The 22,437-nt window shown below is 57.6% G+C and overlaps 4 protein-coding genes across 5 annotated transcripts in view; 2 read left to right on the top strand and 2 right to left on the bottom strand.

Annotated features, from left to right (window-relative positions):
• Positions 1–349: 349 nt before the first annotated feature.
• BOLA3 (bolA family member 3) lies at positions 350–3,306 on the top strand. The gene is made up of 4 exons (XM_064497763.1): positions 350–455; positions 2,225–2,348; positions 2,733–2,821; positions 3,116–3,306. Exons 1-4 carry the CDS (start codon positions 414–416, stop codon positions 3,185–3,187), a joined length of 327 nt encoding a protein of 108 aa, XP_064353833.1. The 5' UTR covers positions 350–413; the 3' UTR covers positions 3,188–3,306.
• Positions 3,307–3,425: 119 nt separating this feature from the next.
• MOB1A (MOB kinase activator 1A) lies at positions 3,426–13,112 on the bottom strand. Its single transcript, XM_064497795.1, has 6 exons — positions 12,934–13,112; positions 8,482–8,648; positions 6,997–7,090; positions 4,950–5,083; positions 4,676–4,839; positions 3,426–4,179 (listed from the first exon to the last, which is right to left on the bottom strand). The coding sequence occupies exons 1-6, from the start codon at positions 12,945–12,947 to the stop codon at positions 4,102–4,104; spliced, it is 651 nt and encodes a 216-aa protein (XP_064353865.1). The 5' UTR covers positions 12,948–13,112; the 3' UTR covers positions 3,426–4,101.
• A 1,363-nt stretch (positions 13,113–14,475) lies between these two features.
• Positions 14,476–22,266, top strand: MTHFD2 (methylenetetrahydrofolate dehydrogenase (NADP+ dependent) 2, methenyltetrahydrofolate cyclohydrolase). The gene is made up of 8 exons (XM_026117824.2): positions 14,476–14,675; positions 17,195–17,379; positions 18,015–18,137; positions 18,640–18,792; positions 18,874–18,981; positions 19,354–19,446; positions 20,600–20,725; positions 21,371–22,266. Exons 1-8 carry the CDS (start codon positions 14,560–14,562, stop codon positions 21,508–21,510), a joined length of 1,044 nt encoding a protein of 347 aa, XP_025973609.1. The 5' UTR covers positions 14,476–14,559; the 3' UTR covers positions 21,511–22,266.
• SLC4A5 (solute carrier family 4 member 5) overlaps positions 19,441–22,437 on the bottom strand; it is a 28,911-nt gene continuing 25,914 nt past the window's right edge. Inside the window, exons 28-30 of one of the 2 annotated variants that reach the window (XR_010385161.1) lie at positions 20,915–21,004; positions 19,875–20,048; positions 19,441–19,800 (exon numbers count right to left, since the gene is read on the bottom strand). The gene's annotated coding sequence lies outside the window, so the exon portion shown is untranslated. Of the gene's footprint in view, positions 20,049–20,914; positions 21,005–22,437 lie in introns of both variants that reach the window. The other variant, XR_010385160.1, reaches the window with a different exon arrangement.

The raw sequence follows: 22,437 nt of genomic DNA, 5'->3' as shown, positions 1-22,437 counted from the left end.
GGCGGTCTCCATATCCATTTGGGGGGGGGGGGGAAGTCCCTGTCCATGGGGGGGGGGTTCCCCTGTCTGGGGGGGGTTCCCTTGTCCAGGGGGGTCCCCTGTCTATGGGGTGCCCTGTCCATGGGGGGGGTCCCCTGTCCGGGGGCGGTGTCCATATCCATTTGGGGGGGGGGGAAGTCCCTGTCTATGGGGGGGGGTCCCATCGATGGGGGGGGTCCCTGTCCATGGGGTCCCCTGTCCCTGGGGGCGGGGCTGCTCGGGGTCCGCCGGGCCGCCAGAGGGCGCCGCCGTCGCCTCCGTCGCCTCCGTCGCCGGTCCCGCCCCCCGGTGGGCGTGGCGCGCCGCCATTGGCCGGGCGGTGCGTGACCCCGCGGGGCGGCGCCGCGAGCGGCAGCGGGCGCGCGCCGCCCAGTATGGCCGCCGCCGCGGGCGCGGGGCTGCTGGGCCGCCGGCCGGTGAGTCTGTTCCTGTGCGTGTGTGTCCGTCTGTCCCTGTCTGTCTGTCCGTGTGTGCCCCCCTCCCAGTCCAGGGGTAGGGGGCGGGGGCGCATTGTCTTTGTCCGAGACCCCCTCCCAGCTTTGGGGGGGGGTCCGTCTCTCTGTGTCTCCCTCTGTGACCCCCCCCCCCTTCCGGTAACGGCGAAGGAGCCTCCTTCCCCCCCCCCCCCACGTCCCGGTGGCCGGAGCCCTCTCCTCCTCACGGTGACCCGCAGGGCAGCCTTCCCCTCCCCCCCCCCCGGTAATGGTGAAGGAGCCCTTTCCCGCCCCCCCCCCCGGCAACGGTGGAGGAGCCCCCCCCCCCCGGTCCCGGTAACGGCGAAGGAGCCCTTTCCCCTCCCCCCCCCCCGGACCCGGTAACGGCGAAGGAGGCCCCCACCCCCCGCCACGGTCCCGGTAACGGTGAAGGAGCCCTTTCCCCTCCCCCCCCCCCCGGACCCGGTAACGCCGAAGGAGCCCTTTCCCCTCTCCCCCTCCCCCGGACCCGGTAACGGCGAAGGAGGGCCCCCCCACCCCCCGCCACGGTCCCGGTAACGGTGAAGGAGCCCCCCGTCCCGGTAAGGGTGGCGGCGGCCCTCCCCTTCTCCCCGGTTCCCCTCCGGGGCAGCTCTGCCCTCCTCCCGGTGACCTTCCCGTCCCGGCGGCGGCAAAGGAGCCTTCTCCTCCGCGCCGTGATCCCCACAGCCTTCCCCTCCTCCCGGTGACCCCCCCCCCCCCCCCCAAATAACGGTAAAGGAGCCTTCCCCTTCTCCTGGTGATTCCTGCCCCCACCCACCCTGGCCCCAGGCCGTCCTGATGATGGCAAAGGAGCCGTCGTCTTCTTTGCCTTCTCCTCCTCTTCCTCACCATGATCCCGACTGCCTTCCTCTCCTCCCGGTGACGTTCCCAGCCCGCTCACGGCAAAGGAGCGTTCTCCTCTTCCTCGCCGTGACCCCCTGTCCTGGTAGCCCCGACAGCCTCCCCCCCATCCTGGTGGCACCCCCCCCCCCCCCCCCCATGAACGAGCCTTCTCCTCCTCACCGTGATCCCGTCCTGGTGACACCCCCCCCTCCCCCAGCAGCCTTTCCCTCCTCGTGTCCGCTCATGGTGTCCCCCAACCCGCACTGCTGTTGTTAGCTGACCTGTGTCTGTAACCCCCCCCCCCCCAAAACCCCACCACACCCCAGCTGTGCTCTGCCTCTACCCTGCCCTGTCCCTGGTGACCCCCATCCTGGTGACCTTCCCCCCCCCCCGGCAGCCTTTCACCCCGTGTGTCCTGTCCTGGTGTCCCCGACCCACACTGCTGCCCCTTACCAGCCTCTGCCCCCCACTGTGCCCCCCTCACCTGCCCTGTCCCTGGTGACCCCCATCCTGGTGACAGCAGCCTTCCCAAAGTGATGGTGAAGGGACCTTCTCCCCCAACAGCTCCCCTCCTGATACCCTCCCCCCCCAAAACACTGACAGCCCCCCCCCCCTTGCTCGCTGCCCCCCCCCAGCCCCCTTGGCAGTGGTAAGCCCTGGTGATGGGACCCCGAGAGTGGCTGTGTCCCTGCAGGCCTGGGTGAGCCCCGGTGATGGTGACAGGACCCTGGAGCGGTGCTGTGTCCCTGCAGGCCCCAGTGATGGTGATGGGCCCCCATTTCCCAGCGATTCCTGTGCGGGAAGGCGTCCCAGCTCCCCGGGGTGCCGCGGCGGGCGCCCCTCGCAGCACCCACCGCAGGCTGACGGCCCCCCCCTTTGCTCCGCAGCTGCTCCTGCGATGCGGCACCTGGAGACCCTTCACCTCGCAGACGGACGGGGAGGCCCGCGTGACCCGCGTGCTGCGCGAGAAGTTCCCCCGGGCCTCTGCCATCAAAGTAGTGGATATATCTGGTAAGAAGAAAGACTGGGGGGGGGGGTTTGTTTGGGGGTTGTTTGTTTTTTCCTTCTCCCTCTGCAACCAGGCCATGCACTTTGGGAGGGAGGATTGGTCTTTTGCAACTTAATTCCTGCCTGCTTGCACTGTTAGTCCCAGCCTGGGAAAAGGGGGTGCAGTTAATGCCAAAAAATGTAGGTGCATGTGTGAAAGCTGCTGAAATCAAGTGTTTGGGTGTTTGTGTGTGTGCACACAGCCTTTCCCCCCCGCCCAGACCAGCGTGGCTCTTTGCTCTGGGTGAGGATGTTGTGTTGTGTTTGACTTGTGCACTGAATGGCTTGGCCCTTGTGTTTGGATCCCCCCGTGCACTTAATTAACGGCTCTGTTTCCCCCTTTCCCAGGTGGCTGTGGGGCCATGTATGAAATCCATATAGAATCAGAGGACTTTAAAGAGAAGCGAACAGTGCAGCAGCACCAAATGGTTAACCAGGTACGGGGGTGACTGGCGGGGGGGGGGGGGGTGTGCACACACCCCACTTGTGCTGTTTCCCTTGGTGCTGGCTGGGTTGTCCCTGCGGTGCTTCACTTTGACACTTGGTGGTGGGGCCTGAGTGGTGGTGCCCTCGGCTTTGGGGTTAGAGACAGCTACAGCTGGCTGTAGCCTTTCAGAAACTGGTTAAATAGCTGGGGGATTTGGGACTTAGCTTTTTGGGGGACTTGACTTAGTCCTTTTTCCTCCTCTGTGCTGCCTGGACTCATGGTGGTGCTGTTCCCTTGCTTCCAGGCGCTGAGCGAGGAGATCAAGGCCATGCACGGACTGCGGATCTTCACCTCCACCCCCACCCCCAAGCCTTGAGGCTGGCAGGGTGCTCGGCTGGGGGGGGCCAGAGCTGTGCCCAGTGCTTGTGCAACTGGGGTGCTTGAACTGAATAAAGGTGCTGCTGTGCAGGGGGGGCCCCCCCAGTGTGTGTCTGCCAGGGACTCCTGCTCTGAATTTTCCCCAAGTGCTGCGTTTGCGTTTTGGGGCCGGGGGGGACTGGGAGCACAGCTTCACATGGGGGGGGGGGGGGGGGGGGAAGGAAACCACACTGAAGAAGCAGGAAGGAGAAACTTTATTGCCTTTTTTTGGGGGGGGGAAACCCCCCCCAGGGTTGAGATACAGAAAAGCTGCTACTGCTGGAGGCCCCTGCCCTGGGGACAGGGAGCATGGCCCGAGCACTGAGGCACTTCTTTTTCCCCCCTCCCCTGCCACTTCCCCCCCCCAAGCTGCCAGGAAGGGGCTTTAAGGCTCATGTATCCAAAGTGCACCTACAATCCAGGAAGCATTTCCAATAGAGCTATAGGTGGCTGCCAGCTCGTCCCGGGCACTGTGGGCACTGCATCCGCTGAGGTCCAGGGGGAAACTGCAGCCCCTTCTGCTCCTCCTCTTCAAGACAGCAGTTGCACTTGCTCGCAACACACCGGGTCTGGACTTGGCTGGGAAACAAACTGGGGGAGTTTTGCAGCTTGAGTCCCATTTCTAGACCAGACTGGCATTAGACATTAGTTTAAAAAATGGACTAAATAGTGCCAGAGGCGCCGCAGCTCGGCTAGCGCCGCCATCGTCCGGGCTGCAGAGTAAAGCCGGGTTTTGCCAGAGGCCTCCGAGACGCGAGCTGGGCTCTGCCGAGCGCCGTCCGGCTTCTCGCTGTTCCCCTTGCTGGAGGCGAAGCAGAAAAGTGGCCGGCGTGCGAAGCAAAAAGAAATGGCCGCAGCCGCCCCGGGGAAAGTTTATCTGTCTTTCGAGCCCAGCTTTTCGATCAGTTCCTGCAGAGGAGCCAACTCCCGCCTGTCGATCAAGTTGAATTCCTGGCGGGGAAAAAAACAAAGCAAAGCAAAACAAAACAAAATGTAAAGAGCTGCTGGAAAACAGGTGACTTCAAGCCTGGACAAAATGTGCATTTCGCCAGGGACCGCCTGCATAAATGCGCGCCTCTTGGGTCCTCCAATTCCTCTGAGAAGTGGCAGTAGCCGCCTCATTTCTTTTTGGGCAAAGCCAAGCAAACTTCCTCATACTCTTAGCGGCAAACAACAAAGTTCTTCAGCTTCGGTTCCTTTCCCACAGGCCATCGGCTATGACCAGAGAGAAAAACTGAAGCAGCTGCAGCCGACTCGGTTGCGTTTCCTACAATAAAAGAATAGCCCGACCGTACAGGTCCCTCGCGGGCAGCCAGGTCTGTCCTCCATCACGCAAAAACGTTTCAGGCTCAGTCTGGGCTTCTCAAAGAGCAGGAAGGCTCCTAAAAAACCCCTGAAAAAAGAAACACGAGTACCGAGCGGAGGCCGGCCGCAGTCCGCGACTCACCTGCACGAAGAAGATAAAGTGCTTGAAGGAGGTGTTGAGATGCGCTTCCTCCTGTAGCCGCATGACGGAATCGAAGTGCTGGTGGTAGATGTGAGCGTACACGCGGAACAGCCGCTTCAGGATCGTCTTGGCCACCGACATGAAGTTCTTGGGAAAAGGGACACCTGAAAGGCACCGCGCGTGCGTGCCGGGTGAGCGTTCCGGTTCCGTCGGCGACGCGAAAAGCGTCCCCGGCCCGCGCGGAAGGGGCCTTTCGTCCCGCAATCGCAATTACCGATCTTTGAAGGAAAGAGCGTTTCGTCATCCAGCTGGTCCTGAACCCACGTCATCAAGTAATCGATGTACTTTGGAGCCGAGCATTTAATTGGCTTCTTTATGTTGGTGCCGTCTGCCCAGTGGTACTCGTACCTGCGGGGAGAGGGAAGCAAAACAGGTTCTTGGCGCCGAGACGTGCGTTTTTCTGGCCCCGCTCCTTCCTTCTCGCCTCGGGCGGGAACGCCGCCGCAAAACAAGGATTCCCCGGACCGGACGAGAGCAGCGTTAGCAGCGCTTCGCTTTCACGTTCCAGTTCACTGCTTCTCAAGTGCAACAAGAAAGTCACAGTTAGTTAACAGCTCCTTCCTAATTGCTACAGCAACAACCACACCGTGACCGGCCACGTACGCCGGGTTTGGCCCTCGAAAGCTTCGCTCAATTTTTCGGCAACCTACTTCGACATCAAAATTCCCTTAGGATGGGACAAAACTTGGCCGAACGGGAACGCCAGGGCCGCCTCCGCACCGTTTCAGTCGCTGCACGTATGGCTTTGGGATACCGTCCGGGAATTATGCGCATCATCAGCTCCCCCGCGCGCACGAGCCGACCGATTTTTTCCAAAGCAACGATCCCCGAGGCCGCCGTTTCGAACCGACGCGCGCGCTCATCCATCCTGCGTTTCCACAGAACCGGGGCAGATGTTTACCGTGACGCTAAGCGGTTATTATCAGGGATTTCTGTGGATGCCTGCAAAAGCCGCGCGGGGGGGGACGACCGACGCGTTGCGATCGCGTCGCGTCTCGGCCGACGACGGGCGAAAACAAATGGTGCGCTTCAAACAGGAAGTCTTTACAGGAAACGGCCCCAAATATAGAATCAGGAACCTCGCGGTCTAGTTACTGCCACTTCAAGAAGCGAGGCAGGACTTCACACGGCACCCTGCGACTACGGCTTTATTAGCCACGCTCCAAATTACTGCCCCAAAGGACGAATGGCCTCTGCCAACCGCGCGAACGAGACGCGCCGCTGTAGCCTGCCATTCAACTCAACGAGATAACGGCGTCCAAACTCAAGGGGCGAAAGAGTTTGTAGATAAATTACTTTCTGCCTGCAAGGAAGCGCTTGGCACTGTACGTGGGATGCTAAATTTGGGAGAAACTCTACACCCATTTGCAAGTTAGCTCAGAGCCATCATATACACTCTCTCCTTGTGCACATTCATAAAAACAACCTCCTAAAACAACTCTGAAAAAACAACCAGGCACCCCAAGGGCTTAACCTCTATACTTTTTCTCTTTTCGACACACCCCGACCGTCTCCTGTAAAGCAGTTACCCTGACACGGCAACAGGTATCCGAACTCGCACCCTGAAAACCACCGCCCACCCTTCTCGACCGCGTGACAAGCGCCACCGACGTGACTCGAGAGACGAGAGCCCCAAAAACCGCTACGACGTTCACAAAGCACTTCCCTACTGTACATACTATTCCTTCGAATCACCACGAGGTTCCCGTTCCCACTATAGCTCTCCCCAACGGCTTGCCTCTTCTCCGCTACCCATCCCTTACGCGTGCCGTACGGTAACCCGACCCGACTGTCTGCTTGTCCGGTGTCACCTCGCGCTCCCCTCTGTACCGGCAGCGGCGGCTATTAGAACCGCTTGTACTTTAAAAAGCACGCTACGGTCTCTCGGAGCATTCCTCAGACAGCACGCTGAGCGGCTAGGGTGAGACTCAGGAGCGAGAGCTGACCCTTCAGATCAGGTTTGACCTACCATCTTCCTTAAAACGAACCGTTTTAACAAACCGATCTTTTTGGGTTCCCAATGAGATTCAGGCCTATGTGTTCGCTGATCGGCAGAGAAAAAAATCCCCACGTGTTTAACGCACGAGACCGGCCAACAGCTACCGACGCCGGGCGTTCTCCCTAATGTACTCCACGCTTCGCACGTGGCCGAACGTCGCTGCGGGAGCGCGTCCAGACACATCCTGTTCTATCTTTGTCCTACGCGCAACTACATCTCCCCCCACATATAGTGCGGCTGTAGACCGTGACAAGCTTCTTACCTTGGTCCAGCAGACATCACCGGACAGCTCGCTTCTGTGCAAAATTCTGTAATGGTCCCATACAACATGTTGATTTGGTTGAAGAAATCCACCGCTGGAAAGAAAACGCACTGAGGTGACTCAAAACGCAAAAGCGGAGCGGACCGTAGCGCTACTTTGTTTTCCTTTGGCCGACAAAGCCTCCGAGGAACGCTGTCGCGGGGGGGTGCACGCGCCGCAAAGCTCTCCGCGCAAACAAACGTTCCCCTTCCGTACGGCGTCGCCTGGCCAAACGCTTGGAGCTATTTTGACAGGCTAGGAATTTTACTCGCTCCGTGAGCTTTCATCACGTTTTTCCGCTTACGACTACTTACTATTTGCACAGCGTGAAGCTTCTCTTCACCGTGGCGGAAAAGCAGCGTGCAATTTATCAAGGAAAAAAAATATCAAAAAAAGCCGCACAGAAAAGGCCTTCCTGTTTTTTCACATCAACACAAGATAAACCAATTTCTAGTGCCTGACCTCTCTTTTTGAAAGGCTACTTGAGAGCAGAGACCGGGAAAAAAAAAAGAAAAGCTATCCCCAGCCCTACAGCAGTTCGCACCATTTCTATTAGCAACACAACAAAGCGCGCAGCTCCCTGTGTACGAAAAGGGACTCCGGGCTCAACGGCAGCCTGCGCGCTCTCTTCTCATTTTTCACAACTTGCAAATAAACTGCTTCGTGTTCTAGGTGCCTTTAGAAAAATCCTGGACGATGCCCCCCCCCCCCCCCCGAGGGTTTTTACAAATACCAGAGATCCTCTTTAAGCTGAATCTTTGCGGCTTGACCTTTTTGCCTCCCATTGCTCAGAAATTGCTTTTTTTCCCTTTAACATCTAAAGAAATAGAGTTCAAGGCCAGGCAGAGCAATCGCTAAAAGCAAATTAAGTTATCTGTAATTGTTCAGCTGTCAAAATTAACCCAGTATTTTTTATTCCGCATACAACAATAAAATGAAAATGGAAAAAACGCCACCCTTCCAAGTTGCAAGCACAAACCGAGAGTTCCATGACAAACACGGTTCCATTTCCCCTCGCCGTGTCGTTCGCTGGCGTGATTTTTGCAGCCGACAATGCTGACTGCTTGCTTTACGGTTCAAAATACTGATACTGAAAACTTGCCCCTAAACACGGACTTAACCGTTCAGAAACCAAATCGCCTTTAAAAGCCTGACCTTTAAAAAACAACAACCGACAGCGTGGGTTTGCCTTGGGGTTTTTTTGCGCTTCCTGAGCTCGGCGTCTATTTGACACGGGATCAGTTCGCTCTCGGGGCACGTCCTAAAAGTTACTCTTTCTTTTTACCCCGACCTTCCCCGATTCAGCTGCTTAGAGTATGTCTGAGACACAAACAAGAATTTCATTTAGGGGACTCTTTCTCCTAAGGATAAAAACCAGAGATGTATATACATGTATTTTTAACTTTGCCTCCGCGCTCAGGTGGATTACTCCTTCTTAGGACTTACTGTTAACTGCGATCCACTCGTTAAGGTCTTCTCCCTCCGGCAACATAACCGCTTGTCTAAGGTTACCGCTCCCCAAAGTGGCTTCGGCATGTTTCAAGAGTTCATACTGATGGGAGCCTTCGGGAATGTTCTTCTTGGGTTTGAAGGTTTTCGAAGAGCGACTGCCACTGACAAAAGAGAAATACGGTGGCAATTAGTCCTTCGGCAGCGTTCCCCTCTCAGAAATATTTAATTCCCGCTGCGGCTTTCCCTTCGGTTGCCGTATTCGCCCTTGCCATCCGGCACTTTTAACGGGGGTTACGTAGCGGCCCTTCCCTTTCCCCTCGCCCCTGACACCAGGCCTGTTGTCATCCTCCTCGGGGAGGACGGAGCTTATGTGCGGGCCAAAGCATTTCTGACAGCTTCACAAAAAAAAGATGCTAATCACCTGCTGCCAATTTAGCAAGAGAAATCCTGAACAGAGATGGGCCACAGCTCCCTACGTGAGCTTTACTCGCAATTTTGGGAGCGGACCCTGGCTTTCTGAACGGGACCCTACCCGTCAAACCCTGCAGTGGAACCACATCCACGTGAAAAGGGCCCTGTACTCGAGACAGTCTGAATGCTTTGCATTGGAGTAGCATTTATAGCTCCTTTTAGCCAAGGAAAGCGTTGCCCTCTGTGCTTTGAGGCAGAACCTTACTGCCACGTTATCTACAGAAAAATCAAGCCTAGAGGCATGGCGAGAGGGGGAGGAACTAACGCGCCAAGATCAACCATTATCGCCTCCGTTCTTGGGGCAGCTTCTGCAAAGGTAGGAAAATTCACCTACCGCCACCTCAGCCTCTGCTATCGAAACGTGGACGAACGTGCAAATGAAATATCACTTTCCCACCTCCGACCGCCACAGGAAAGCGGCTCCTCAGGCACTCGAGTGCAAGCACCGCTACGGACTCGCCTGCTCACACGGAAATCCTTTGACTCATTTCGAAAGCTAGCAGTCGCTAGCAGAACGCACGCACGGTTCTCTTTTCTACATCCTCTTTAAATCGCAAGAAACATAACAGTTGCATTAAATGATACTGGCAGACAGGTCAAGAAAAAAAACAGAAAAAAACCCCACCTTACCCAGCCACAAAACCAAAAACCTGTTGGTTACTGCTGCCTTAGTTTTACTAGGGCAAATATTAGATACTTAGTGCTCAAACACGGCATAGGAAATTGCCTGCTAAAAATAGCAGCTTAGCACCCGCCAGCCCTGCGATGCAAATCGCTGCTGTGGTTACAGTCTCCGCGTATTGTGTAGCGCAAACATCTGTGCTCGACACACAAATCATTCAGTGACTCCATTCCTGAATTTCCCTGCCCTGAAAACGCTACCTAAGGCTCCCTCCACAGAGCGCCCAAAAGAACATCTGTGACCAAAAAAACCCAACAGTATTAGCTTCGTTTCTGCGTACAAACGCTAACGCTGCCCCAAAACAGGCTCTGCGCAGGGAGAAAGGACTAAGTCTTTCTAAACCGTGCAGCACGTTGCACAACAGAGCCTGAATCCTGCAGAGGATCTAAGAATTACTACGAGCAGACGCCGATCGAGAAAGATAAACGCAGTGAGTTATGCGCACGCAAGGAGTCAGCCGCGCGGCTACGAGACTGGAAAGGGAGCAATTTTGACGCCTTTAAATCACAACCGGCAACGTTCAGACCCCGAACCGGGCAGAGCCCTCCCTGTCCTGCTCCTGCGCTAAGTCAAGACTATCAGTCCCGCTGCCTTTGCCAGCGCTGCTTCTGGTTTCGGGTGCTGCAAACGATAGGGGCGGCGGGGCCGAAATTTCTCCCGTCAGTCGCCGAGTGGAAACGCGCTTATCTGGCAGGCGCAGCTCGGCGTCGCTGGCACCCTGCCTCGAAGCCGCACGCAACCGGACGCGCTCGGCTCACACACGCCTCGTGCAAGCTTCCTGATGCAACGTTACCACAGTCTCTGCTCCCCTTAAGCGCGATGTTGGGTGCAGAAATAAAGGAGCTTTACACCCAGCTCGCTCCGAACCGAGCTGCCGCCTCCCGCTACGCTGAGGGAGAAGCGGACCCAGCATGTAATCGACTCTACGTGGACACTTCTCACTCCACGAGTCACCGACTCTTCTCACATGCAGCACCTGAGAGCTAGAAGCTACCGCTCACCCTTTACGAACGCGCGTACCTGCAACACCCCATCCTCTGTAGCTCATTAAAGACTCATTTCTACATCACTCAGGTGGTCTTTGAAGATGACCCTATACCTCAGCCCACCTGGCGCACTCCTGCCCGTCCTACAGCGTGTTCCCCGGCTTGCCAACGCCACGCTCGCACAAGGCGAGGGCCTCCCCTCCTCTTCTCCGCCTCGTCCGCGCTCAAATCGCCATCCCGAACCGCTCCTCCACGCGCCGGAGAACCATCCATCTCGAGAGCTTCCCCAAGAGATCAGCCCTACCCCAGGCCTCTCCTTCCCCCCACAGCACATCACCCCCCTTGCCCAAAAGGCCCTCGCCACACACACATGCAAATTCCCAGCGCCTCCCACTACGGGGGATCATCCCTGCAGCCAGCCAGCAGTTACAACCCTCACACAGCCCCCTATCCGTCTCCTCAGGGCCCCCCTCAACTCTCCCCCGCAAGACCAACCCCCCCAAACTCTCCCCACGCAGGAGGGACTAGTCCTCGCAACACACCCGCTCCCGCTGCAAAGGCTTCCCACTCCCAAATACACCCCCAGAGCCTCCCCCCCAGGCACTGGCAGGGTATTCCCGCTGCTTGGGCACTCCCCAGGGCTGCCTGCCTCCCCCGGTGCCCTCCCTGCTCCAAATCTGCTGCCCCAAAGCAAGTTCCCCCCCATAGCTCACCCCAGGAGACACCCTCTGCCACTGCCTTCCAGCCTGACCCTGACACCGCACCTACCTCCGAGGCCGCCTCCCAAGAACACCTGCACCCCCAGGGCTTCCTCCAGGTTCCCGCGGAGCACTGCGCTCCTCACCTCCCCCCGGGCCTCTCCCAAAGCCTTCCTCAACCCCCGTACCTTGCACCCCCTGGGTCTTCCTCAGCCCCTCTCCTCACACACCCAGGGCCTCCCCCCAAGGCCTCCCCCCAAACATCCACCCCTCAAAGCCTTCCTCCAGCCCCGCACTAACCCCCCGGGCTTCTGCCCGAAGCATTTCCCAAGGCCCTCACGCAAACCCAGAGCTTCCTCCTAACGCCTTCCTTAAAAACGCTCTGTACGCCGCTACGGCCTTGCCTCAAGGCCCTCGTACGCGCCCAAGGCTTCCCCTCGACCCCCTCTGGAGACCCCTCCCCTGCTCTGCCGCGGCCTCTTGCAAGGCCTTCCTCAACCCCTGCTGCGCCCCCAGGGCCTCCGCCCCCTCAAACACCCGCCAGGCCTCCCCGAGACCCCCCACCCACCCCCATGGCAACCCCCAAAGCCTCCCCCTCACACCCCAACACCTTGCAGAGACCCCCCCCCAACTTCTACAGCCTCCCCCAAGGACTACCTCCCCCCAAACCTCCCTGAGGCCTCCCCAGGCCTCTCAGAGACACTCGGCACCCCCAGGGCCTCCCCCAAGGACTACCACCCCCTAAACCTCCCCGAGGCCTCCCCAGGCCTCCCGGAAACACTCTGCACCCCCAGGGCCTCTCAAGACCCCCACATACACACCCCTGCGACATCTCACCCACCTCCCTCACCCCCACGGCCTCCCTAAGACCCCCCCCTCACACCCTCAAGGCTTCTCAGACACCTCCCTCACCCCCGCAGCCTCCCCCAAGGACTACTGCACCCCCAAAACCTCCCCGAGGCCTCCCCAAAGCCTTCTCACGCCTCTCAGAGACACTCTGCACCCCCAGGGCCTCCCCGAGACCCCCCCAAAGCCTCTCAGAGACACTCTGCACCCCCAGGGCCTCCCCGAGACCCCCCCAAAGCCTCTCAGAGACACTCTGCACCCCCAGGGCCTCCCCGAGACCCCCCCCAAAGCCTCTCAGAGACACTCTGCACCCCCAGGGCCTCCCCGAGACCCCCCCCAAAGCCTCTCAGAGACACTCTGCACCCCCAGGGCCTCCCCAAGACCTCCCCCAAAGCCTCTCAGAGACCCTCTGCACCCCCAGGGCCTCCCCAAAGCCTCTCAGAGACACGCTGCACCCCCAGGGCCTCCCCGAGACCCCCACACACACCCCCCGCGGCCTCTCAGACACCTCCCTCACCCCCACGGCCCCCTCCACAGACTACCGCCCCCCAAAAACCTCCCCGAGGCCTCCCAGAGGCCCCCCACGCCCCTACGGCCACCCCCAAGGGCTCCCCTCACGCCCTTAGGGCCTCCCGCAGGCCGCCGGGCCTCCCCGCACACACCAGGGCCTCTCAGAGAGCCCCCAACACCCCCAGCCTCCCCCCCCCAACACCCCCAGGGCCCCCCGAGGCCGCGCAGAGACCCCCGCGGCCCCGGCACTCACAAGAGGAAGCTCATGGCGAGGCGCCGGGCCGAGGCGCGGGGCCGGGCGCAGGCGAGGCGGCGCCGCCGGCTGCAGGCGCGCGGGCCCAGCTGCTGGCGGGCCGCGCCCGGCCGCTCGCCCCGCTCTCGCGAGAGCTCCGCGCGCGGCGAGACTGCCAGGGGCGGGGCGGGGCCGAGGCATAGGCGGGAGGGGCGGGGCCTCGGCGGAGGGGGCGGGGCCTCGGAGGGGGCGGGGCGGGGCCATCACCATGGCAACCGCCCTGCCCAGGCAGCGGCTCTGCAGGGCCCTATGGAACAGGGAGCCCCATATGGAACTAGGACCCCTGTATGGGACTAGGCTCCCCCCCCCCCCATAAGCCTGGGAGCCCCATATCGACCTGGGACCCTCCCCATCTAGGGCTGGAGCCCCCCTATGGGTCTGGGACCCCCCATAGGTCTGGGTCCCCCTATAGCCCTGGGCTCCCCTGTATAGCACTGGACCCCCCCCTTGGGCCTGGCAGCCCTCTTATGGGTCTGGGACCCCTCAAAGGCTTGTCCTCACCTATAGGCCTGGAACGCCCACGTGGTCTTGGGACCCCCCGCTACGGGGCAGGGCCACCCCATAGGCCCCGGGGGTGTCTGTGTGGGGACCCTACAGCCTGGAGGACTGCCAAAACACCCCTCCCGGCCCACCGCCCCTTCCCGAGAGCGAGCGCCGCGCTTGGAGGGCAGCGGGAAAGCTCGACCCCGCGCCCCCGGCCCTGAGCCCCAGCCTGCCGCCAGCCCCAACTGCGATGCCGACCCCAATCCTGACCCCGTGACCCCAGCCCTGACCCTAATCCTGACCCCGTGAGCCCAGCTCTGATACCAACCCTAACCCTGATCCTGCGACCCGAGCTCTGACACTGACCCTAACCCTGACACTATGACCCCAGCCATGACCCTAATCCTGACCCTAACCCTGATTCTGTGATCCCAGCCCTGATCCTGACCCTAATCCTGATCCTGTGACACCAGGCCTGCCCCCAACCTAACCCTGACCCTATGACCCCAGGCCTAATCCTGACCCTAACCTTGATTCTGTGACCCCAGCCCTGATCCTGACCCTAATCCTGATCCTGTGACCCCAGGCCTGCCCTCAACCTAATCCTGATGCTATGACCTGAGCCTTAATCCTGACCCTGATCCTGACCCTATGACCCCAGGCCTGACCCTGATCCTGACCCTGTGACCCCAGCCCCAGCCCCCGGCTTACGCAACCCCCAGCCCCTATTGCAACCCCCCCCCCCACCAGCCCCGAGCCGAGCCAATCAGCGCCGCCGTGCCCTTCTACGGCGCACAAGCCCCGCCCACCGCCACCAATCGAACCCTCTCCGGTTCCTTTCGGCCCGCCCACCCCGCCTCCCGAGCGCCTCGCTCCCTCTGACCCAATCGCAGCGCAGGATCCCCGGCTCCGTCCCGCCCCCTCCCGCGCCGCCGCCAATCAACACCCACCTTCGCGTCGCCGCTCGGCTGGCCGAGGCGATTGGCTGCGACCGGCCGCGGGGCTGACCGCGGCGCTATATAAAGGCGTCCCCGGGGCGGCAGGGTCCTCGCGCATCCCCCGCGGCGTGTCCCTCACCGCCCGCCGTCGCCGCCCCGGGGAGCCATGGCAACCGCGCTGGGCCCGCTCCGCGCCCTGGGCCGCGCCGCGCAGGGCCCCGCCGGCGGCCGCCTTCTCCTCCTCCTGCCGCGGGGCCGCCGCCTGCACCTCACGGCGCCCAGGTAGGCGGCGGGGAGCGTCCTGCGGGGGTGGGCGGCTTATATAGGGGGTGGGCGGGGCTTACCGGCAAGGGGAGGGGCTTACCGGTGGGGGCGGGGCTTACCGGCGGCGGGGGGCACCGGTACCGGGTCCCCATCCCTGTCCCGGGTGCGCGGCCAGTCGCGGCGCGGGGGTCTGGGGCAGGTTGGGGGGGGGGGAAGCCTCACCCTCCACCCACACACACACCCCGGGGGGCTGCGAGGGCCCCCCCCGGCCCTGGGCCGCCGCCGGTACCGGGATACCGGGAATGAATGAGTTGGGCCCCCAGCGGCCGCCCCGGGAGGTGCAGGCTGATGAAATCCCGCTCCCGCCTTGCGTGTAGAGCCGGGGCCGCTCCCCCGCCCCGGGCAGCCCCGGCGCCTCCCGGGCAGCCTCCACCCCGCCCGGGGGGGCCCTGCCCGCGGCACCCGGAAGCCCCTGGGTGCAGCATGTCCCCCTCGCAGGGGGATCGGGGTCCCCTCGGTGTGGGGGGGATGCTGATCCCCATTTTAGGTGGTGCGAGGGGACCGGAGAGACCCTCTCAGTGCCTCCCCTGTTACTGCTTAGCCCAAAAACAGAATTTGCTGCCTGCTCCTCTCCAGCTGCTGCCTGAGCAACATGCCCCGAGGCTGAAGCAGCTCACCCCAGTGCCCCACAACACCCCCAGGGAGAGTGGCCGCCTGCCCTCTGAATTTTTTGCTGTTTCATGCTTTAAACAGCACTTTGAGTTGGTTCTCTGTCAACCTTGGGCTACCCCACAGACCCCAAAGCTGGGGAACAGCAGGCTGCTGCCAGCCATCTCCCCCCGGCACCCCTGGCTGTGAGGGTCACATAACCTGCATGGTCTGGTCAAGTCTTGGCTTGACTTGTCTCTGCACTGACTGGTAACTTGTCTTTTGGTGATAGCAGCCTTCCTTTTATGTTTAGTGCAGGCTTTAAAGGTTAGTTTGGCTTCAGAGCTCTGCCAGGCTGAGCTAGTCTGAGATGGATTTTTTTATTGGTTACTGCTAGCTAGATCTGACTTGGATGACTTCATTTAGCGATGAACTGTGATTCATAAATACTGGGAAAGCTACTTACGTGAGTAGCTTTAGGCTTAAGAAGGAACAAAAGATTCCCTACATCTCTAAGTGTTTTGGCACAAGGCTTTCTTACCTGGCTGGGACCTGGGAGCGGCTTCGTGCAGGCGCCCGCCTGGAGCAGCTCTGATGGATGCTTTGGCCTTGTCGCTGCTCTGCCCAAAGCTGCTGCTTCAGGAATTGTCTGGTCCTCGTGATTGTTCCTTAATGCCACAAGTGTCCCTTGCGTGGAGCGTCTTTGCCCGCTTCGCGCCAGGGGACTAACGGAAGGTCCTGTCCTGGCCAGGAAGGAATCTGGCAGGTGAGCGAGGAGCTTGTAGCGAGGCCGTGCAGGAAAGCCAGGCTCAAATGCTGTAGCCAAGTCTAGAGGTGAAACTTGTGAAGGTAAATCCAGTCACAGGGGAACTAGTGAGTGAGCATGACTCTCAGATGCAAATGGTAGATAAAACCTGAGGAAAAATGAAAGTTTGTGCACAGCCTGCTGTCAGTGAGGCCTGGCAGCTGTGACCTCAGCTGTATTTTGAGCAAGCCAAATATCCTATATATCCAAATATATTTATATCCTGTGGGGTATGCAGTTGCCTGGAATGCATTTGGCAGTGACCGTGTATTCCTGCTACTGATTTAGCCTGGAAACGTGTGCAAGGAGCTGTTCCCGTGTGGTTCAGATGGTGGGAAAATGTGTCCTTGCCGCTCTGGCAGAAAGTTGGAGTTTTCGAGCCTTGCAGGGGGTAAAACCAGGTATCCTCAGCACAGCTTTAACTGCCTGAAAAGGTGACTGATGGGGGAAGCAATCCCTTGAAAGGGAGGGCACGAGCTGTGCTGCCTTGCTTGTTGAGGGATTTGTGGGAGACTGGGATGTCCGGCAACAGCACGCTGCACAGGAGCACAACACATGCTCATTTGATGCGGCACAGCAGGTGCCGAGTTGCTCAATAGACCTTTGTAGTGGAAAATCCACTCGGTGGAATGAGTTCTGCTTTGTGCAGGTCCTTTGTAGTGGAGCTGTCATGTGTTGGAAAGGGATGGGTGGCTGACTTTCTAAAAATGGAAACTCGTAGTATCCAACTTGAAATGTGCTGGACAGAGATGCACGTGGACTCTCACCCTTCCAGAAGGGAATAGTCTGTACGCTTTCTCAGGTTGCACAAATGAGTTAGTCCTTGCAACAGTTCTGTTGTCCAGTATCAAGGTTTCAGGCAGCAAAACTGTAAACTAAGACTGCAATGTGCCGCTTCCCTGATATTTTATGCAAATCATGTTTTGCACTGCAGTTGCAGTAGACCTATGTGTGTGGCTGAAGCAAAACAGCCATTTCTGTAATGCCTTGTGGTTGGCATCTGTTTCCTGGGTGGCTGTTGCACAAAGCTTGAATGTGATGGTCCTAACAGCACTGACGGCTTCATTTACACTGTCCGTTGCAGCAACGATGCGGTTGTAATTTCTGGGAGGAAGCTGGCCCGGCAGATCAGACAGGAAGCCCGTCACGAGGTGGAACAGTGGGTGGCAGCTGGGAACAAGAGACCTCACCTCAGCGTGGTTCTCGTTGGTGAAAATCCCGCAAGCCACTCCTACGTGCTGAACAAAACCAAGGCGGCGGCTGACGTAGGTACGTCCCGGACTCTGCTGTTCTGGAAAAATGGAGCAAGTGACTTTAATATCTTCCTTTAGCTGGGAGTCTTCTACACTGGGGGAAGCTTTCAGGAGGCAGCCATCTGGCAGCTTTTCACCAGTCCAGGTTTACCCCAGCAATTACTGTTACTTTTTGGCTGCTTTCATAGTAATACTGATGCGTAGTTAACAGATGCAGTTTGCATATGCCCTGAAGTATTAAAACAGAATAATGCAACATCGAACTCCGTATTCTGGATTTTTAAGCAAACATCCCCTTCTCACCCTGTTGGGAGGGTCCACAACAAGTGCAGCTGCATCTTTGTCACACCACACTCCCCTTCAAGCTCTCAAAGGGCTCCATGTGCTTGGGAGGGCTCTGAGTTTTGGATAGTCTTTCCTGAGGGTGGCTGCACGCAGTGACTAGTGGTCCTTATCCCTAACTTGCAAGACTCGTGGCAGCCTCCAGCCTGGAAAGCAGTGATTGTTACACAAAACATACGCTCCATGGTGTTCTCGTATCAGATTTGGTACAGCAGTGATGCAGGGCTGACCTGCAAAATGGCATGGACTGAGGAAAAGGTTCCTGCTCGTGTATGTATAGCTCTCTAATACAGCGCTTTGATTGCACAGGAATCAGCAGTGAAACAATCCTCAAGCCAGCCTCTATTACTGAAGAGGAGCTACTGGATTTGATTAGCAAACTAAATAATGATGCCAATGTGGATGGTCTGTTAGTGCAGCTTCCTCTACCTGGTGAGTAGCTAGACTTCCATCTTCCATCTCTTTCCTGCTACTTACGAAAAGTTTTGAAGCGTCTGTACGTGCCAGAACGCCAGCTCTCATGTCGCAGGATAACTCCTGGGCTTCACCTCGGTCTGCCATGTTGCAGCCTAAAGAAACTGATACAGCAGCTCCACCATACAGCTGCCTGCATACGTTATGCTGCTGGGGCTCGCAGAAGTCTATTCCTGTATGGGTCGTATCATCTTCCTGAGCCAGAAGCTTGGACTTAGTTGTGACACTGAGGCTGTCTAAAAATATCCCCCCTGTATTAAAGAGGCTGCAGTCCCAGTGCGGTTCCAGTCCCCTTCTGGTGGGAGCTGCTAGCTCTGAACTTGCTGGAAGTTTTCAGCAGCTTCAAGTTTCCGAAGTCCAGAGGGGCAAAGGGGCCGGTGTGGCAGGTCAGCACTCCGGCTGCCTGGAAAGAGCTGGTTCTGGCTGATCCCTGGGGTTAAAGCTTTTGTTGTTTTTTCAGAACATATTGATGAGCGGAAGATTTGCAACGCTGTGACCCCAGACAAAGACGTTGATGGCTTTCACGTGATAAACGTGGGGCGTATGTGCCTAGACCAGTACTCCATGCTGCCGGCTACCCCGTGGGGCGTGTGGGAGATCATTAAGAGAACTGGTAGGTTGCTGCAGAACTCGTCTGCTGTCCAGCATAACTCCAGCTTGTATTTGTCTTAAGACCGGGTCTCGTGTGCTGTAGGCATCCCGACGCTGGGGAAGAACGTGGTGGTGGCCGGCAGGTCGAAGAACGTGGGAATGCCCATCGCCATGTTGCTGCACACGGATGGCAGGCACGAGCGCCCAGGAGGTAGGAGCTTGGTGGCCTCGGTGCCCCGAATGGCTGCAGGAGGAAACTCTCTGTGCCTCTCCCATGGTCCCTGCTGGACTCCTCAAGCAGTGCTGGGACTGTGGCACATCGTGTGGGTTATATCTGCTTGGGGCCTCAAGTGCTTGTGACCTCCATGGCTGAGGAGTTGATGACTGTGCCCATATGCAGCCTTGTAATGCTTCAGGGCCATCTGCAGAAGTCCTTGTCCTCTCATAAGCTGCTCCCTGTGGTTGGTCATCAAGATCTGATGTTCCTGAGAGACACCAGGGTGGTCTTGAGGGCCAGGAGTTGGAAGTGGCCAGGTTCAGGTAGGACCCATGGGTAAAATGTTCTGTGTAACCGCTCTTTCAGGTGATGCCACAGTAACGATATCGCACCGCTACACTCCCAAGGAGCAGCTGAAGCAGCACACAATTCGGGCCGATATTGTGGTGGCAGCAGCAGGTAAGACCAAACTCTGGAGTAGGCGAGGTGCACAGAGGATGCTGCTTTGAAGCTTACATGTGGTGTTTACGGTGGGAATCCTTGCCCTGAGGTGACAATCCAGTCGGTATCCAATGTCCCGGGGCCTTCCCCTCTGAGGCAGCACTTGTAGCAAAGGAGAGCCTGGCTCTTCCGTGGCTGTCTGCAGCTGCTCTAGGTGGTGGCTGGGAAGGTGGGGAGGGGCTGTCTGAGCCTGCCAGGTTAGACTGAGCTTAGCCACATGCTTGATCTGTTTGCATGTCTTTGAAATGCAAAATAACATCTGGCAGGATGCCTTGGTATGCTCCCAAGCACCTGATGGGATCCAAACAACAGCTACTGACAGGCTCTGTTGAACATTCAGGCAGTTATGTAGGGGTGTGTGTGGAAAACAGACAGGATCTGCTTACCCAGAGACAGGAGCTGCTGAAGGACAGCTGCAGTACCACCTTGAGAGCCTGAGGAGCTGCCCAAGCAGGTGTCCTCTTCTCCAGGCTCTGCCCTAGGCATGGGGATAGCTCATCTGCAGAAGAATTTTGCTGATTCAGGTTGTCTGTGCTTGCCAGCAGAAGCTTGCCCTAAGCCTGCGGGCAGGGAGGAGAGAAATGCAGGTTGGAAAGAAGGTAGAAAGAAACAAGATCCTGAAAGGATTAAAGTGCTGGTGGTGTTGAAGGTGGTATTGCATGTAAGGACAACAGCCCTGCTGCTGGCAGATAAAGGCAGCAGAAGCTGAGTAAATAGCCCAAGATAGTTAACAGACCAAAGCAGGACTCCCTAAAGACTTAACCAGCTGAGGGGAGTGTAGGAATTCGAGTTCCTCAGCTTGCAGCCAGCTGAGGCAGTATCTGGTAGAACCAGACAAACATGCTCCACCCTCAGAGGGTGGCTGAACCGTGAGCTGCTGCTCCCTGCCCACCTCCCTGCTGTGCTGGGGTTTTACAGCCCTTGGGTGAAGCTGATGGCTCCAACTGGGTTGTGGTGAACTGAGATACTGTTCCAGCTTGCTGGCTCTGTGCAGATGCAAAAACATTGCTGGAGCTGTGTGCCAGCGTGGGGATGGGCTAAGTAAACACAACTGCAGAGCCATAACCACAACAAACATAGCTACAAGCAGTTCTGTTTTCCTTTTATACAGGCATACCCAATCTGATCACAGCTGACATGATCAAAGAAGGAGCTGCAGTTATTGATGTGGGCATCACTAGAGTGCAGGATCCTGTCACTGCCAAACCCAAACTGGTTGGAGATGTGGATTTTGAAGGTATAAAAGGCTCTGGCCTCTGGTACTTTGAGCATTAAACACTGAGCTCTGAGAAGCAGGGGGGAGAGTCCTGGGTTGTGAGATGGAGCAGATGCAGACCAGTGCTGCAGCTGGGTCACTTTATCTACTTCATTTCATACTCGGACTCCTGCCTCTAGGCTCCACCTCATGGAAATGTGCAGGACTTACCTTCTGGCTTGCTGTTCATTGGCCTTGCTCCTCACTTGGCTGCAGCAGTGCCCAGCAGGCTCTTGTGATGCCTCCTGCATCTCTGGGTACCTGGCAAAAGACATTGGCACCTGCTCATGGAAGAGACAGACTACAAATGTTCAGGCTGGTGCTTCCGTGTAGACCTTGCCAGGAGCACGCAGGAGGGCCACATCTGGTCTCTGGCTGTGGACTTAAGCGCTATAATGATTAGATGTGGCTTTTCCCCTGACTTGGGCTCTCAAGTTAAGCTTGGTCAGAGTACAGTGTGCCCTGTCCTGGCTAACAGGGGACAAGAGTACTGGTGTCTCCAGTCCGACTTGAAGACTGGGAGCCTGAGGAACTTCAGCAGTGCTAGCTTGGTTGCAGCTTCAAAAGCCAGCTTGATAAATGCTACTGCTCCTGATATACATGCTAAGCTCTAACTCCTTCCTGCAGGGGTGAAGAAGAAAGCCAGTTACATCACTCCAGTCCCCGGGGGAGTTGGGCCCATGACAGTTGCCATGCTGATGAAGAACACCATCATAGCTGCCAAGAAGCTGCTGCAACCCAAAGAGCTGAAAGCGCTGACTGTTTAACGTGGGACTCTTTAGCACTGAAAACAACATTCCAAATCGACTCCCAAGCAGGCCGATAGAAAATGCAATATTTTTATTTATTGTCTGGAAGTGAATTTACTCTTCTGAGGTCATAGATATTTATTTGAAGCTGAAGTGCATTAGCTGTACTAAGGTATAAGCATCTAAACTCTTGGCCTACTCAGTATGTAATGACTTCTAGCAAAGCTGCTTTTTCTCCAAGAAGTCAAACCTGTAGCCTGCACCTCTCTTGCAGGCACTAGGGAGCAGTCTGGGCGTGCAGCTCCCGCAGGAGCTTAAAATGGTGCTAGCAATCCCGTGCGAGGCGGAGCGCTGCTCCGCGGTGCCAGCCGAATGGCCTTCATGGTTCTGTTCTCACAAATGCCTGGTCTAGGTGGACGGCTAGCAGTTGACTCTCTCTGAACTTGTTTACTCGACTCGGATGTTTAGTTTGAGTTAAGCTGTTCTGTAGAAGTTACTTGAAACAAGCCATATGTCTGTTCTCAGCCTGTCCAGGTCCCTGAGCACTGGTAGATCAGAGGTAACATGTTCTTCTAGTGTGCAGCTGAGCTGGTATTTCCTAGTTAGGTGGTGACTTTTAAAACTCTTTTCCCCTCTAACCAAAGAACACTGTGGGGGCTGTTGGTGACCACACTGAACACCTGAAGTTTCCCTGGACTCTACTGTAAAGCATGTAAGTGCTCAGTGAATAATCCAGGCAACTCTGAATAAAGTATGAGAGGGGGGAAAAAAGCCCTTATTTGTGTCCTACAATTATTTCTAAGCAAAATCGACTGCTAGGGGAGTTTGCACTGCCCTCAGAAAAGGAGAGCTGCCCTCTGCTAAGGGGTTATCTTGGCATTAGCACTACTAGCTGCCTTGCAGCAGGGCAGGGTCTGGCTTTTCCCTGGAGTTTAGCAAAACGCA

Source organism: Dromaius novaehollandiae, chromosome 26, assembly GCF_036370855.1.
Source record: "Dromaius novaehollandiae isolate bDroNov1 chromosome 26, bDroNov1.hap1, whole genome shotgun sequence".
NCBI classification, from domain to species: domain Eukaryota; kingdom Metazoa; phylum Chordata; class Aves; order Casuariiformes; family Dromaiidae; genus Dromaius; species Dromaius novaehollandiae.
This window is presented reverse-complemented; position numbering and strand designations above follow the sequence as displayed.

What these genes read in the sequence shown, in the direction of transcription:
- BOLA3 (XM_064497763.1), top strand. Translation starts at nt 414, where the DNA reads ATGGCCGCCGCCGCGGGCGCGGGGCTGCTGGGCCGCCGGCCG. An exon ending in GGCTGCTGGGCCGCCGGCCG is followed by an intron (nt 456 to 2,224) that starts GTGAGTCTGTTC and finishes TTTGCTCCGCAG; the next exon opens with CTGCTCCTGCGATGCGGCAC. An exon ending in CAAAGTAGTGGATATATCTG is followed by an intron (nt 2,349 to 2,732) that starts GTAAGAAGAAAG and finishes CCCCTTTCCCAG; the next exon opens with GTGGCTGTGGGGCCATGTAT.
- MOB1A (XM_064497795.1), bottom strand. An exon ending in CGAGTGGATCGCAGTTAACA is followed by an intron (nt 7,091 to 8,481) that starts GTAAGTCCTAAG and finishes TTTTCTTTCCAG; the next exon opens with CGGTGGATTTCTTCAACCAA. An exon ending in ACTTTATCTTCTTCGTGCAG is followed by an intron (nt 4,180 to 4,675) that starts GTGAGTCGCGGA and finishes TTTCCCCGCCAG; the next exon opens with GAATTCAACTTGATCGACAG.
- MTHFD2 (XM_026117824.2), top strand. Translation starts at nt 14,560, where the DNA reads ATGGCAACCGCGCTGGGCCCGCTCCGCGCCCTGGGCCGCGCCGCGCAG. An exon ending in AGTGCAGCTTCCTCTACCTG is followed by an intron (nt 18,138 to 18,639) that starts GTGAGTAGCTAG and finishes TTGTTTTTTCAG; the next exon opens with AACATATTGATGAGCGGAAG. An exon ending in TATTGTGGTGGCAGCAGCAG is followed by an intron (nt 19,447 to 20,599) that starts GTAAGACCAAAC and finishes CCTTTTATACAG; the next exon opens with GCATACCCAATCTGATCACA.